The 17,627-nt window shown below is 44.7% G+C and overlaps 1 protein-coding gene across 10 annotated transcripts in view; it reads right to left on the reverse strand.

Moving 5' to 3' along the window:
* The window catches only part of MOCOS (molybdenum cofactor sulfurase), a 366,395-nt gene that overhangs the window by 81,788 nt on the left and 266,980 nt on the right, over positions 1-17,627 (reverse strand). For all 10 annotated transcript variants that reach the window (XM_085872802.1, XM_085872807.1, XM_085872811.1 and 7 more), the window contains one exon: positions 1,560-1,684. In XM_085872802.1, coding sequence (XP_085728928.1) covers positions 1,560-1,684 — 125 coding nt within the window. The remainder of the gene's footprint in view (positions 1-1,559; positions 1,685-17,627) is intronic.

Raw genomic sequence — 17,627 nt, forward strand, 5'->3', positions numbered from 1 at the left:
CCTGGGGCATGGCCAGATGGAGGCCCCGACTGTACCAGTGGAAAGTGGACGCAGTGACGTGCTGCTCTGGCACATGCGCCCATACGTGACCCGACCTTACACATTGTGTAAGCATATGAACCGTGTTTTCCCATTGTATTGGGTCGCTCACCTGCATTTGATTTTTCACAAATATATTTTCATTACCTCTGCCACCGAAGATGTTTTCGCCCATGTCTGTCTGTTTGTTTGTTTGTCTTTGTTTGTTTGTGTCCAGGATATCTCAAAAAGTTTAGGACGGATCCAGATGAAATTTTATGCAAAGGTTGGGAGTGTGACAAGGACAAACAAATCAGATATTGGTGAAGATCTGGATCTGGATCCGGCTACTAGAGTATTATAAAGTGATTCTTCACCATTGATTGGGCCAAAAACTATATGTAGCACGATATCTCAAAAAGTAGTGGACGTGTTTGGATGAAACTTCGTGTACATGCAAGGTATGTGACAAGAAAGAATTGCTTCAATTTTGGTCAAGATCCAAATCCGGATATAATAATTTTTAAGCGATTCTTCACCATTGAGAGATAGGGCTAAACCGATATAAAGCAGGATATCTCAAAAAGTTGTGGCCGGATTCGGACGAAACTTGATGGACACGTCGGGTATGTGGCAAGGACTAATTGTTTCGATTTTGCTGAAGATCCAAATCCGGATCTGGATACGAGGATTATTTAATTTTTAAAGTTATTCTTCACCACTATACTCTGGTAGTGAGAGTCCAAAAACGATATATAGCATGATATTTCAAAGATGTATTGGGTACGATGTGTTCATGGATCAAGCATTGTGTGGCGGATGTGTGGGCTCCCCTGAGTGCCCTTCTACTTTATTTATATGTTCATTTACGGAGGCTTTACGATGGTTCTGTGATTTTTCAGGTGTATCAGCTTCGAGGTCCATTGGCACATCAAATTACTGTGCTTCCCCATTGTCTCGGGTCACTCAGCTGCATTTTTTTTCATTTTCTTTTTTTCATATTTGCACTTGTGGATGTTGTCCGACGATTCTGTGATATTTTTTCCAGTGTACTGACGTTGATGTCCAACAGCACGTAAAATACAGCTTTCTACGCCACCCGGAAGGCACCAATCTATAATATCAGTCAGCCAGTCAATCAGTGGTTAGAAGGAGCTTTATATATTAGATATATACATATTTGCGGGGTATGCTTACACATTGGAAGCAATAATGAACCACAGTCTTTAAAATAGGCTCGAGTATGAGCTGCTGAAGCTGTCCAGGCAGAAAGCGAAGCAGTAGGCATGAAACGCCATGATGCATTTATTGGGTTGGAAGGGCCATATTTTGGTATACAGTAAATCTATATGTACATATATGAATGTACTTTCCTAAAAGTATATCTCACACACACACACACACACACACACACACACACACACACACACACACACACACACACACACACACACACACACACACACACACACACACACACAAACACACACACACACACACACACACACACACACACACACACACTTTGATCGTTTTCTCACCCGCACATGGCAGTGATCCCACAGCCCTATCAGAGTTTTGATCCTGCTGCACAAGGCGATAGCTTCGGCCGAAATACTCTGATAGCCAATCAGCTGCCTCTTTACCACAGTCCTTCCATGCGACCCTGTCCAAGCACAGCATATTAATAATTATTGGCATTAAATTTCACAATGTGATAATGGTGCTTCATTACACAACAATTCCCAAACCAGTCAATCAGAAAGTGTTGTTTTCAGCTGGCAACGTCCAGTGGACCTTAAGAAATATCTTGGCTGTCAATATATGAGTGACTATATGGACACACTTCAATGTCACGAGGACACCAAATATGCCTCCGCCCACAATATTACATCATTATATATACTTTTACCAAGTTGGATTAAACACCCAAATCCAGATTCAAAATATGAATTTAAAATAAAGAATTCTGGCTGCCAGACCATGCATCCGATCAGGTTGAAAGTTAAAACATATATTCCACATGACCATTAGATCATAATTGTTTACGTTTCACGTTGATGAATGAGGCAGTTCAAGAGAAATGATTTTTATTAAGATTTTTGTTCAATCCAAGATGGCTGCCAGACGATGTGTAATATTAATTATTCATGAACACCCTGTTATTCACAAGACTTGTGGAATATGTGTGTAAAGTTTCACCTCTATCTGTCCAGCTGTTCTGGAGAAGATGATGTTTAGGGTAAATCAAATATGGCTGCCAAACCATTTGACCTATGATGTCACATGTGCAGAACTTTTTGTTCCTCATGGATAGGCGATAATACCTGTAAAGTTTCGCCTCAATCTGTTCAGCTGTTTCAGAGAAAAGAATTTTGAAGGTTTTAATGTTAAAAACAATATGGCTGCCAAACCACGTGACAGATGACATCATCAATTTCCCCCCCCCCCCCCCATACAATTTAGTCCTGGACGACCCTCAAAATTTTTCATACTGATCGTATAAAGCGTTCGACGTATGCAAATATGACAGCATAGTGAAGCAACCTATGACATCATTAAAAAGTCATTTGTTTCTCATAGGGAGTACTTCATATGTGCCAAGTTTCAATTTTTTCCATGGAGCAGTTTAGGAGATGCAGAGGGCCAAAGTTTTTCCTTTTTTCCAACACGGCTGCCACATCACATGACCTAAGACGTCATAATTATCATTAAAATATTCCACACGAGCAGATACAACCTGTCACCTTGCTGATTGGAATATTAAGATGGGGGGGGGGGCTGAGGAGGGGAGGAGGAGTGGGGGAGCGAAGGGGTAGGGGAGCGAGTAAGTGGGGTTGGAGAGCAAGGCCTCACCACCAATCGCTATACACTCAGAATGGGAGGGAGTGAGGAGGATAGGGGAGAGAGGAGGAGGACAGTGGGGAGGGGAAATGAGTTTTCTGGACATGCGTTTGATGGGGAGACTTGAGAGAAAGCGGGAAGGGGGAGGGGGGAGGGGGAATGGTCCCCTTATGCCGGCATTAGTACAGGATTGAACAAAATTGGGTGGGTTAAAACAGCACGTTCAAACGGGTCACACTAAGCAACACCCAGACACCACCCAGAAACGTATGTGGGGGGTGGAGGGGCTTTGGGAGGACATAAAGCATGAGGGAAGGAGAAGGCAAGGAAGGGCATTTTCCTTCAACCATCGAAAATGCCATGTCAGTGTTCATGAGTTTTTTTTTAATTTCTACATATACGATAAAATCTAGAATCTATTAACCCGAGACACATTGCAGAATTGATCCGATCAGCAGTTCCAAATGCTGAAAAAAAAACAGCTTTCATTTGTCCAATTCACACATTTTTTGACACCCCCTTCCTCTTCTCAACCTCTGGAAAGCTGCACGGTGGTGCAGGGGGTTGAGAAGGAAAATAGCGTGAGGGGAAAGGAATGGGAGGCAGCGTGAGGGAAGGGAAGGCAGCGTGAGGGGAGAAGGCAGTGTGAGGGGAGAAGGCAGCGTGAGGGGAGGAGAAGGCAGCGAGAGGGGAGGAGAAGGCAGCGAGAGGAGAAGGGAAGGCAGTGGAAGGGCGATAGAAAGAAGTATGAGGGGAGGGGGAGGGAAGGCAGCATTTTTTTTTTTTGTATACCTTGTCGAGGCTCGTGTGAGAGCTAACGCACAACGCACATCAAGGGGGCATGAGACAAGAGGGGCGGGAGTGGGAGGGACAAAACAGTGGGGAACAGACACATTCGGAGATCTGTGGAAGGGAGAGGGATGGGATGGGGAACATGGGGAATAGAAGATGGACATTACAGGGACTTTCAGGAAGGAAAGCAGGGAATTTGAAGGAAGTGGGCTTGGGTGGATTATCGGGGATAGAAAAGATCGAGGATTTGGATGGGGGATGATAAGAGGTGGTGGTGAACAGCTGTTTTGAAAGCCTGGAGGGAAGAATGGGAAAGAATAGAGTGAGGGAGTTTATTCTAAAGGTGGGAAAAAAGAGGAATGAAAGAGTGAAGGTGAGCAGTGATTCGTGATTTTGGTAGTTTTACCAGAAGGGAGTTGTTGGCTGACCTTGAGCACCCTGAGGAAATGTGGGGGGGACAAATTGCAGAGAGAGCAGGGGAGCAAGGATGGAGAGGAGACGGTAGAAGACAGAAAGACCACTGACCAACCTGCGGTGATTGAGTGAGAGGCCCAAAGACTCAGTCTCATTGTGGGAGATGCCGATGATCCGAAATGCCCTGGTTTCTACAGCATGAAGCCGAGAAAGGTGGGAGGCAGAGCACCAGCCCAGAGGGGAGAGCAGTACTCCATCAGGCTATGGACAAAAGCTTTGTAAGTGGTCAGGAACTCGGGAGGGACGAGGAAGGACTTTGCACACGGAGGATTCCCAGTCAGCGAAAAAGTGGCAATTTTAAGATGGTAAACCATAATTGTTGTGTTCCTGAATGCAAATCGGACTCGCGAGAACGTGGATGAGGGGTGTCGGGTTTGTACCATTTACTGTCAGGACATTCCAGCATCAGCTGTAGATATAACACGCGCGCGCGCGCGCACACACACACACACACACACACACACACACACACACACACACACACACACACACACACACACACACACACACACACACACACACACACACACGATTCATAGAAAATGTCAACATTTTACACTTAACCCTGGTTATGCACAAGCACCAGATATGTCCTTCCCACTGGTGTCATGAAGAACCTAATCCAGATACACAGTACATTCACTGGTAGCGATTTGTCAGAGTTTTGTGTAACACACGTCCTTCCACTCAGTCCTTGCAATGGCCCACCTGGTCGGCGGGAATTTACAGTCGAAGCAGGTGCCTGTTTGGCGAGCTGAGAAAGTTCTCCAAGTCATTTGTTGTGTAGATGCTGAATCACAAGTTTTTTTTCTGCAATCAAAGCTTTTCAACGTTTCAGTTATAAGTCAGCCATTTTAGGCCAACAATGCTTGGACATGTTCAACAAATGAGCATTTTCTATTCCATATGTGGAAGGGCTTTAATGATGTGTTCCCACTTTCATCGTTAATTCCATTCTGTACGCAGGACGCGATTTCTGGGATGCGTCATTGCAGGGGGCACAGCTGTTTCCTCTTAATTTGAACCTTACAATGAACAGCACATAAAAATGAACAATTTGCGATTCTGTATATGAGAAACCATGCTTCCAGATAACTGAAATTTATTGCAAAATCAAAGCACATTGAGACATTTGGAAGAATGTGAGAAACTGAAAATTTCAGTTGCAGAGGTCATGAAACCATAATTTTTTAATTTTTGTATACAAAGTTAAGCCTCCTGAAAGAGCTGGAACATAGAACAGATCAGGATGCAACCTAACAAAGGGAACAGCAGAAAGAGAGGGGGGAAATGCCAACAGCAGGGCCAAGGGCCAAAATAGGAGAGGCAGAAGGAAGGGATGCAGGTAAGCAAGAGGGATAAGAGAGAATGCAGGGGAAGGACACGATGGATAAAGAAGCAAGCTTTCGGGAAGGAAAAACTTTAAATGTGGTGACGGGGGAGGAGGAGTTGAGGGGTGGTGGGGGATGAGGAGTTGATGGGGTAGGGGGGTAGGAGGGAGGTGGTTTAATTGGGTTAGCAAAGATCATGGTGTTTTTATGGGGGATGATCCGAGATGGTGGTGAACAGCTGTCTTGAAGACCGAGAAGGAAGAATGAGATTGAAGATAATATAATGGTGGTTCCACAGGTGGGGGAAAAGAGGAACAAATGAGTGGAGGGGAGCAGTGATTCTGGATTTTGGGAGTTTCACCAGAAGGTGGTCGCTGATGGACCACATACACCCTGCAGAAACCAGTGGGGGGGGGGGGGACGGAGAGGGCAGAGGGTGCTAGACCGGAAAGCAGTTGGAAGAAGAGAAAGACCACTGACCTATCAGCGATGGCAAAGTGATAGGCCCATAAATTCAACTTCATCACGGGAGATTCCAATGATGTTGAAGGTCTTGAGGTATTGGTGTCTATGGCATCAAGCTGAGCAAGGTGTTAGGCCGGGGTTCCAGCCAGAAGGGGAGAGCAGAATCCCATTAAGCTGTGGATGAAGGCCTTGTCAGTGGATAGGACTTCATGTGTGTCAAGGAAGGACTTTGTACGATGGAGGATGCCCAGTCAGACGGTACGATGGAGGATGCCCAGTCAGAGGCTGGCTTTGAAGGCCAACTTAGAAATGTGGTTTGCCAAAGAAAGATCATGGGTGACAGTGAAACCCAGGAGTTTGTGTGATTTAACTTCTTTGAGAGAGTTCTTTAAAAAGTAGGTGGGAGGGTTTGCCATGTGGTCCTTGAGAGAGGATGGGAGGAGGAGAGAGAGTGGGATTTGTCAGGATTGAAAGACATATTCCAAGTGTTTGACCAGCTTGTGATTTTATCAATGTCTGAAGTGAGGGAAGAGGCTGCTGCCTGTCTATGTGTATGATGAGGGCTGTCACGGCAGAGGGTGGAGTCATCCGCAAAGAGATAAAGAAGAATTTCCAAGGAGTTGAAGAGATTGTTGATGAAGACAACACATTTGATGGAACCTAGACACTGTTTTGGGGAACTCCAGGATTGACAGGGAGAGCAGATGAAAGAACTCCGTTGAGATATACATGTTGGCTATGAGAGTTGAGGAAGTCAGGAACCCAAGATTATAGTTGGCCTTGGACGTCATAGGCAGAGAGTTTGGAGAGCAAGGCGGGATGGCAGACTGTATCAAAAGCTCAAGATATGTCCAGAGAGATGGCCTGATCTCATGTCTGACATTGAGGGTCTCCAACCATTGTTGGGAGAGTAGAAGCAGCATGTCCAAGGTGGAATGACCTGGTCTGAATCTGAATTGATGATCTGAGATGAGGTTGTTGGAGAAAATGAATGATTTTATGTCAACTGCGATGATGGATTCCATGACCTTGCTAATTATTGGGAACAAACCGAAAGGTCTCTAGTTAAGGGGATCCGTTTTTGTACCTTTTTATGTATTGTGGTGATATTTATTGACTGATTTCCAAGTAGCTGCAAGTTGACCGAGGGCAAATTATAGGGTGAAAAGAACAGAGAGAGAATGTGCAAGAACAGCAGAGCAGGTTTTGTGATGTGTGAGCTGATGCCTTCCGGTCCAGTTGCAGAATCAGTCGAGGATTGCCAGAAACTTCTCCACCATCTTAAGTGCCAATGATAGAGTCCAGGAACAGGTGGGTGTGACTAGATAGGGTGGGGACAAAGAGTGAGGGGTTAGGGAGACGAGATTTGGAAGCAAACACAGAATTGAGGCATTTGGCTTTCTCATTAATGGAGTCGGCTGTGGTGCCATTTGAGGTGAGGGAAGGGATGGAAGGGGAGCATGCTCCAGAGACAGACTTAATAAGGTGCCACCATGTTTTAGAGGAGGGATTAATTTGAAAGTTTAGGCCTATCATTGGACAGATGTTGTTTTATGGTTCTCCTGAGAGTGGAGACACACTTCTTGTGGGATTTGTGATCTGATATTGCCCGCAGTAATATTTGTCTTCTCGGAATGATCTGAGATTGCCGTCGATGATATTTGCCTTCAAGGAAGAAAACGCAAGTTGTTTGAAGGCAACTGCCTCACCCCATGATTCACTGTACCATTTGTGGGAGGATGGGGATGATCACTGAAGATGAGATGGGATTAATCTGTGCATAAGGCAGAGCAGGTGTCTTTAGAAGAATTCCCAGGTTGAGTTAATATCAGGAGCAGCAGATATAGTGTTGTCTGCAAGAGAGAGATGCAAATGGAGTCTTCACTGTTTTGAGGATGGCACACCAAAGAAAAACATGAGGTGGGAGCAGAAGGACAGTCACAGGAGAGGTACTCCTGGGGTTTGGGAGGTGTAAGAGCAGTACATGGAGAGTATGAAATGGAGTTGTTGATGTGCAGTGAGATTCCACAGCCAGGACTGGATTCAGGTCGATCAAACAAGAAAAGACAATAGCCAGGGAGAGACACGAAGGAGTCAGGGACATCATCTGGGAGGAAGGATTATGTTAAACAGATGATGTCTGGTTTGTCGGCAGCATCCTGGATTGAGAGATCTGTCAGGCTGGAGTGGAGGCCTCAGATGCTTGAGATCCACACAGTTATGGGCAGGGCAGGAGGATCTGTTGGCAGGGTGCAGGAAAATAGAAAGGAGAAAGGAGAGTGAGCGTGGTGGGGAAGCTGGAAGAGAGCGGGGCTAGGTTGTAAGAATAACTTATTGCACCAAAAAAATATTCTCACTCGGATTCTAAAAGATAAAGGAATATGGTTATTTAGTGAATGGATGAAGGCCAGGCACTTGAAAAGAAGGAAATGGGCAAGAGGTGAGTAGTTAAAATGTGGACACTACCTTATGGGAGCAGTTTTCTTGCTGGAAGCATCAACGTCCATTAGAAACTCTCCGACTCAGTTTTCCAGTGAGTCTTTGAATAATGTATACTCATCGTTAATGATTAATCATCTGCAAATGCACCAGAAACCTCAACTGATGGTCGCTTGAAAGCTGAAAGCTGAAAACAAGGTGTGCCTAATGCCTATTAAACCAACAGCTATTTTTGGGTCAAGCATTTTCTGTTAGTAGATAGCATATATTGCAAACCGAGGAGGGCATATTTGAGTCTCGGGAGAGCCAATAGCCTTCCATTTCCTTTATTTTCTCTCTATCTCTCCCTACGATACCACTGCCTCTTAATGAGATTAACTATAAATTATGAAATGCTGTATTTGTGGTGTTTTTGACCTATGCCAAATGTAACGAGTGTAAATAATATTTTGATAAATCTGAATTGCGAATGAACAATATACCATTCAGAAGAGTAAAGTTGGCAATGGAAATCAATGGATTCAAATTTAGGTTCTTCACGTTACTGCCATCATTTTTATAAATGATCAATGTTTCTTAACAAGAATTAAATAAGTATTCCAAGTGGAAATATTATAATCAAATCATTCAATCCACAAATTGTACTTAGATAGAATATGGAACTTTAAATAGCTACAATATGAGGGTGAATTGGAAAATAAGACGAAATTATCCATCACAGATGCCACACTAACTATAGTCATATTAATTTAATAGTGAGCTAAAAATGACACAAACATTTCAATGACAGAAACAAATAAGACAGATTTTAAGTTTTCTTTGTAACTCTGTTTTCCACTTTAGCTACTGCAGCATCTGTAACAAATATCTTGGCCATACTTTCTGAACACCCTGATTCAATTATATTTGGCAATTCAAGGTAATCTATCTATAATTCCAGCAATGTGTGTGTGTGTGTGTGTGTGTGTCTGTCTGTTTGTCTGCGACCGCAGTTTCTCGACGACCGCCGGTCCGATTGGATTGAAACTTGCCAGAAATATTGCCGGGGACGCGCAGATGTGCCTTTTCGGGGTTTGATGTCAATCGGACGAGCGGTTCCCAAGTTACGGCCATTTATCTGTCGACCAATGACAAGACACGGTGCTATGACATCACGAATGACGTCACAATTAATATTTATTTATTTGCATGATTGACGGTCCGATCTGATTGAAACTTGCCAGGAATATTGCTGGGGACCCGCGGATGTGCCTTTTCAAGGTTTGATATTAATCGGATAAGCGGCTCCCAAGTTACGGCCATTTATCTGTCCACCAATGACAAGACATGGTGCTATGACATCACGAATGATGTCACAATTAATGTTTATTTATTTATTTGTTTTTTGTGAATAGATTTGTGAATACATTTACAGATAGAGGGGTGAGGGAGGAGGGGGAAAGAGGGGGGAGAGAGGGGGGCAAGAGAGAGGGAGGAGAGAGGGGGGAGAGAGGGAGCGTCACAATTCAAGAGAGGGGGAGAGAGGAGAAGGCGAGAGAGGGGGTGAGAGAGTGGGGGCGAGAGAGAGGGGCGAGAGAGGGGGGATGAGAGTGGGGGGGCGAGAGAGGGGCGAGAGGGGGTGAGAGAGAGGGCTGCACATACTGGCACTCACCTATGGGCACGCACCTACGGGCCCGCCTCTACGGGCCCGTACTAGTATAATTAATGATCTTAGAAATTTTTAATTTGGATAAAACCAGAAGTTCAAAAGTTTACTATTTTAATAATAGGGTAATAAAATCAAAGCTTTATATATAAATGGTAATTGCAATGCAAGCAGTAATAAAAATTGGTAGTTGTAAGGCTGTATTCTTCCTAACATGTTTCTTCAAGATTGCTGAAAAAGTTTCAAAGTTCCATATTTATTTGCTAATAGACAGGAAAATTAAAGCACTAAAAAATGTGAAAAAATGACATTTCTAAATGAAATGTAAGGACAATTGGGCTGGCTGGTTTGATGTCATGGCCAATGAGGTTTTGTTATAATGGTGGCCTCTCTGACATCCCGTATATCATGACATCATTGACACATTGCATTGTACGTTTCTCAATTGTAATATATGGTGTATTTTAATATATTTGGCCTTCATATAATGGTGAATTGTAAAAACAACGATACCTTCTCTCTTTTAATAAGCTGTGAGTGATAAGGGTTAAAGTATTTATTCTATAAATATGGCATTGTTCATGACACAAGGTAGGCATTCTTATGGTTGCCAATAATTTGCTGAAAGCAACAATGCATCAGGACAAAGGGCCAAAATCCCAGAAGTTGTTGGTTCAAGTCCAGCTTAAAGCTGCAGTATTAAAGATTTGGATTATAAGCTGATAGAAACTGAGCGAGCGTCTGGTGGCCAAGATAATTGCGATGCTATTACAGTTGTCTTGGTCTTTAACGGACACCTCTGCATCCAAGCAATATTGTCCCAACGTGGCAGGTGTCCTCTCATCACAGGGAAGGGAAATGGTAAAATAAACATTGGCAGAAAAGCTTTAAACCAGGTTGGACAATGATAAGACGAGGGGGCATAGCTTGAGAGTAAACACTAAGAGTGAAGCCAGCAAGAAGAGAGGAGCATTTCATATGGAGAGGATATGAAATAGTCTTTCTGGGAATGTGGCAACAGCAGAGGCAGGAGATAGGTTTTGTGTGTGTGTGTGTGTGTGTGTGTGTGTGTGTGTGTGTGTGTGTGTGTGTGTGTGTGTGTGTGTGTGTGTTTGTGTGTGTGTGTGTGTGTGTGTGTGGTGTTTTTTGAAGCATATTTAATTTTATGAGTGTGAATGCAAGACTCCCCTAACCCTCCAACCAAAAGTAAAACAAAATAAAAATCCCCATATGTTGTAATTATTGATATCATGTCTGTGATATATTGATTCACCTGGGCCCTTCCTCTGCTGTTTGCCATTTCCCTTCCTATTGAGTAGACATTCATGTTGGATTGGGTTTGTGGTGTGGGTGGGTTGGTGTCATGGAGGATGAATGTGTCATGCATTGGTTGATTGGATGGTGTGGTGTGGATGTAGCGCAGACATGAAGAGCTTATTGGCTTCCTGTATTGAGCTCTCTTTGTACTTCCTTGTACAAGTATTTTGAAATGAATATACAAATAAATAGCTCTCAAAGAACTGAGGCTTTGAGATTTTCATTGCATCCTTGCCCTTTGCATAGAATCCTAAAGACTGCTTTCAGCTGTTCACCACAACAACTGCCTTCCAGACAATGTCAGACACAACAAGTATGATTGATAAAGTTGTGAAGATCTTTGTACTTGTTGTTATCATTGTGATTCTTTGTACTCTTTTTCACATACTTGAGGTCAGTCAACCTTCTTCAGCACTTCCACCCATTGTTCTTGGCTGAGGATAATCCTGATTACCCTCGCCAGAGGAGAGGGCATTGCATTTAGGTCCATGTTATATTATGACTAAAATTGAAAAATTTCATTATGTGTCGGTCTGCCTCGTTTGAATGTTTGTCTGTGAGTGCGATAACTCGAGAATGCTTTCAGCTATCTTCGTGAAACTTTAAGAGACGATTCCGAAGGATAAAAGTGAGGCTGTCAATGTTTTTTGCCTACATATGTCAAAGGACAAGGTGCCAATGACGTCATTTGCATAAAGAAGATACCACCAAACGTGTTTGTGCTTCATGACGTCAAAACTTGACACAGATGAGTTGGAAAACATTACCTACAAATACCGAACAGATTTGAAATTCCGATCATTATTAAAATGCAAGATTTCTGTTGGGGCTGGGGAACAGAAGATGCATTTCCAAAATGGCGGCAATCCTTGACTATAACATCGCTTCCATGGCAATAATCGCCCCTGTTAAAGTATGGGGGTTTTGTTAGGGACAAAAAAGACGATAACTCAAAAACGCTTCAAGATGCAGGTACCAGATTGCAACCATGTTCAAAGGTCAAGGTGACAGTGATGTCATTTGCATGATTTTCCTCATACTTGTCAGTCTACCCACCTGATGCCTTCTTGTTTGTTTGCACAGAACGTGAATATGTTATTTTCTGTAACCACTTGTCAGATTGACACAAATTTTTCACCAAAGGAGTGACTACTCATGTAGAATATTCTCATGATAATTATGAGGTCAAAAGTCATGTGTTGTTGTAGCCGTGTTGGAAAAAAAGGCAAAACTTTGGACCTCTATCTCCAAAACCACATCATGGAAAAAATTGAAACTTGGCACATGGCAAGTGCTCCGCATGGGCAATAAATGAGTTTTACAATCGCTAAAGGAGAGGGTATTACATTTGGGTCTGTTTGTTTGTTTGTCCGTGCAGAACTTTAGTATGTTTCTCCGCAACCGCTTGTCGGATTGAGAAGAAATTTTCACCATCAGTGCGACTACTCATGTAAGATGTTTAAATGATAATTATGATGTCATAGGTTATGTGGCGTGGCAGCCATGTTGGGGGAAGATGGAGGAATTTCAAAGGAAAGTTATGATTGAATAGAGTTGTTTGGTCTGTGGATGTGTAGAGAGACATCTTTATGTAAATTAAGTATGTAAATTGTGAGCTCAAGTGTTAGATCGGTTGATTTTAACACTTATTCAATGAAACCCACGATTAACATATATTATATATATATATATATATATATATATATATATATATATATATATATATATATATATATATATATATATATACATATACATACATATATATATATATATATATATATATATATATATATATATATATATATATATATATATATATATATATATATATATATATATACATATATATATATATATATATATATATATATATATATATATATATATATATATATATATATATATATATATATATATATATATATATATATATATATACACATATATATGTATTTGTTGTGGATTTCAGTTTTGTTGGACGCCGATTTGCTGTGGATTTCAGAATCAGATCCGAGTAATGCACACAACATCCAGGTCCTCAGACAGTTATTTCCATAAATGCATGTTCAGAAGAGAACCATGCCCTTGTCTGGTGGGATGATAACTCTGATGCGTTGGAGACGGGTAGAGAACAGGTTCCCTTTTTTTCTTCTGGGATAATCTTTCCTCTTCATGACAAGATTTAACGTAGGATTTCATTTCAGCATGAGCGATATTCACCGTTCATGCATGCAATAAGATAGCTGTTAGCCCAACGGATACTCGTCTATTCCCTTTTTATCAAGACACATTGGTATGGAAATACACGCTTTATTTGCACATCGTATTTTGGTTATCATTTCACATTGAGCTTACAGGACATATAATATGAATCATTAATTACACCGGAAGCTTTTCCTGCACAGTTCATTCTGTCGGTCAAACATGGCTGTGGTCTCGGAACATTTACCTCAGGTCAGGTAGGTCAGGTATGGGAGCATGTGCCAGAACAGCGCGTCGCTGCGTCCACTTTCCGCCGGTACTCCAGGGGCCTCCGTCTGGCCATCCCCCAGGCAGATGCCAGGCCCATCCCCATCTCCTTGAGATGATGGTCAACCTGCTGCAACCATGAGGCACGTGGTCGGCCCACTGGCCTCCTCCACTCATGAGACTCCCTCGCTGAGAGAATCTGGTAAGCAGGATCAGCGTCAGGAAAACGAGCCACATGTCCATACAGCCGCAACTGACGCTTACGGACTATGCAGGTAACAAATCTCATCAGAGTCTCTCTCAGCAACCGCTCGTTGGATACAAAATCCGACCAGCGATAGCCACGGATTCTCCGAAGAGACCTGGTACCAAAGGAATTAAGTCTCCGTCTCAGATCCTTGGTCAGAGTCCAAGTCTCGCACCCATAGAGCAATACTGGAAGTACCAAGGACCTGAAGACTCGGACTTTCGTCCTCCCGCACAGGTACCGGCAGCGCCACACCCCATGATCCAGTGAATCCATGACTCCCCAGGCCCGACCCAGACGTCTATTGACCTCTGACTCGCAGCCAGCAGAGACATGAATATCACTGCCAAGGTAAGTGAATCTCTCCACGACCTCAACATCCTCACCACAAACAGACACAGACAGGACAGCAGCATTCAAGATGTCACTGAAAGCCTGGATCTTAGTTTTGACCCAAGAAACCCGTAATCCCAGCGGCTCCGACTCCTCATTCAGCACCTCGAGGGCCCCCAAAAGGATGTCTAAAGTATCCGCAAAGATGACTGCATTGTCTGCAAAATCAAGGTCCGAGATCTTGACATTCCCAAACGATGCACCGCAACTTGATCTCTCCGACATCCTCCCTAAAATCCAGTCCATACAAGTGCTGAAAAGTGTGGGGGCAAGTACACATCCCTGACGAACTCCAGTAACAACTAGAAATAAGTCAGAGGTGGTACCACCACACTTCACAGCACTCTCAGTACCAGAGTAGAGTTCAGACATCAGATTGATCAGTTTTGGTGGCACCCCACGAAGACCAAGAATCCTCCAGAGGACATCCCGATTCACTGAATCGAACGCTTTACAGAGATCAACATAGGCTGCAAGCAGCCCCTGCCGAAACTCTCGTCTGCGTTCGGTGAGGACACGAAGTGCAAGGATACGGTCAATTGTTGACCTCTTTGGTGTAAAGCCTGACTGCTCTGGACGCTGGTGCTCAAGCAGATGGTGGCGAACCCTATCAAGAATTATCCGAGCAAAGACCTTGCCCGGCACTGGGAGCAGCATCACCCCTCGGTAGTTGTTGCAGTCTTGGCGATCACCCTTCCCTTTCCAGAGAGGGACAACAAGGCCCCTCTTCCAGTCAGTTGGGATGATGCCTGTGTTCCAGGCAGAGCACAAAACTGCATGCAACGACACGAGTGCAGCATTTCCACCAGCCTTGAGAAGTTCGGCATGGATGCCACAGATCCCTGGAGCTTTGCCCCGTTTCAACTGGTTCACCGCAGCCCGTGTTTCCACAAGCGAAGGTGGACCACAGTTGATTTGAGGGTCAGCAACAGGGATTGTAACACCCTTGACATCCAACTCGACAGCTGGGGGATCAGCCTGGTACAACCGCTCAAAGTAACCGGCCCAGCGGGCCTTCACTTCAGACTCCTCTGTCAAGAGCCTACCACTCTCTGCTCGAACTGCAGTGCTCCGAGGGATGGGCTTGGATGAACGTAATGCGCGAATTCCCCTGTAAGCCGGATGAGAATCACCTGTCCACAGGTGATGCTCTACCCCCTCACAGATTCCTCGCACATAGGCCTCCTTGTCCACCCTCAGTGCACGTCCAGTTTTACGCCTCAGCTCCCTGAACAGCTCAGCTCTGCCATTCAGCCTGGCCCTGCGACTCTGATCAATGGTATCCAGTGTCCCTCGAGAGACAAAATTCTTCTTTGCCCTGCGGTGAGTTCCAAGCCATCCACCGGCAACATCAAGGACGGTGGTCTTGAAGGCGCTCCACAACTCTTCAGGACCCCCCAAAGCACCCAGACCCCCCTAGTGTCCACTCAGCCTGTTCGCAAACTCCTCAGCTACTCTCTCATCCCTGAGCTTGGCAACATCCAGCCTAGGCTGGGATGGTATCATTCTCCAGGATTTAAGGTGCAGCTTTAGAGTTGCTGCAACAAGCCTGTGGTCAGTATTGAGGAACTGAGCACTCCGGTAGACCCTGCAGTTCTGGATCATCCTCCAACGACCGTCAATGAGGACATGGTCAATCTCCTTTGCCACACCGCCAGCGTTGGAATACCAAGTCCAGCGATGAGCTTGTGGGCGCTGAAACCATGAACCAGCCACCCTAAGTCCATGACTTCTTGCAAAGTCAAGGAACTTAGTGCTATTCTGGTTCATAGTTCCTGACCCATGGGGACCAACACACACCTCATAACCATCCCTATCAGTTCCAGTCGATGCATTGAAATCCCCAAGACTAGAAGTGTATCTCGTCTGGGGCACTGATCAACCACAGACTCGAGTGTGGCGTAGAATGCATCCTTCACGGTGAGATCACTCGCCTCAGTCGGAGCATAAACAGAGACCAGGGAAATGACACCTAAGGAGTGACGAATCCTTCATCTCATAATACGCTCGTTGACCGGTGTTACCTCAATTATCATTGGGGTCAGCTTATTGGACACAGCTACAGCAACTCCTTGGGTATGGTAACCATCAGAGCGACCAGACCAATAGTAGGTGTAACCACCCACCATTATCTCGCCGCAATCCAGTCTCCGAACCTCAGAGAGAGCTGCAATCCCGATGTCCAAACGCTTGAGCTCAGATGATAACAGAGACAGGTGATCATCCTCTCTTAGGGATAGGACATTCCAGGCACCCACCCGAAGGGACCGCCTCAGGTTAACCCAAGGAGACCGCCGTCTGGTGGACGACACCTCAGCACCACTCCGACACACTCTCCCGCAATCTGACCCAGGGATGTTACCCCGTGGTTTCCCTCCGATCAAAGATTGGGGGTCCCGAAGGCTTTGCCCCAATCCCGTCATCCGGTGAGCTGCCCTGCGAAGGGAAGCTGCACAGGAGGTACTCCCACGGAGTGGGTTTTCAGATTTTTTTGCGTTTTTACGTTTTGCGGAATGAAGGGTTTTACGGTGGCTGGAGTGCAAATCCTGCCACCAACCTCCTAATAAGAAGTAACCCAACTGCAGGAGGACGTCCGCAGACACAGTTGGGCACTAGATATGGATGGCCGTTGGCTCACAAGGAGCTCCTCCGCCCTCCGCCCTTACCTCAGGAACCACCTTTTTCCATTGATGTTCAACAGCCACCTTTCTTTCATCGATGATTGACACCCATATTTTTCCATCGGCGATCAACACCACGTTCAGCAGCTCAATGGATGCTAACTGGCTCTTTTTTGTGTCGGGCTGAACAAAGAGGCAATAATTGCCCGTTGACGTTCTGTTGGCGCTTCATGTTTCCACTCAGTTGTTCAGGCAAAGGGATGCTTTCTGGCGTTCATGCAGAGCTCCGAGCATGGCGTCGTAAGCCAGGCCTGTGTTGATTGGGAGTTGCATCTCGTTCGATGGTCAGGAGAGAATGACCGCGAGAAGCGACGGTTGGAAGTCTCATGCAGCAATACGCCAATAGGCAATCTGGATTTGGCTGAAGTTGTCCTTAAGGCTCCGCCCACACTGGTCACCTATAAAAGGATAACAGGACTGTGGCTTGTGAAAGCTCCGGACATCTCCTAAGAGTTGGTGGGAGATCCTGATGACAGTTGGTCAGAGATCATGATCAGAGTTGGTGACAG

Source organism: Eptatretus burgeri, chromosome 3 (assembly GCF_056783735.1).
Source record: "Eptatretus burgeri isolate ZD-2024b chromosome 3, Ebu_testis_v1, whole genome shotgun sequence".
In the NCBI taxonomy this organism is placed as follows: domain Eukaryota; kingdom Metazoa; phylum Chordata; class Myxini; order Myxiniformes; family Myxinidae; genus Eptatretus; species Eptatretus burgeri.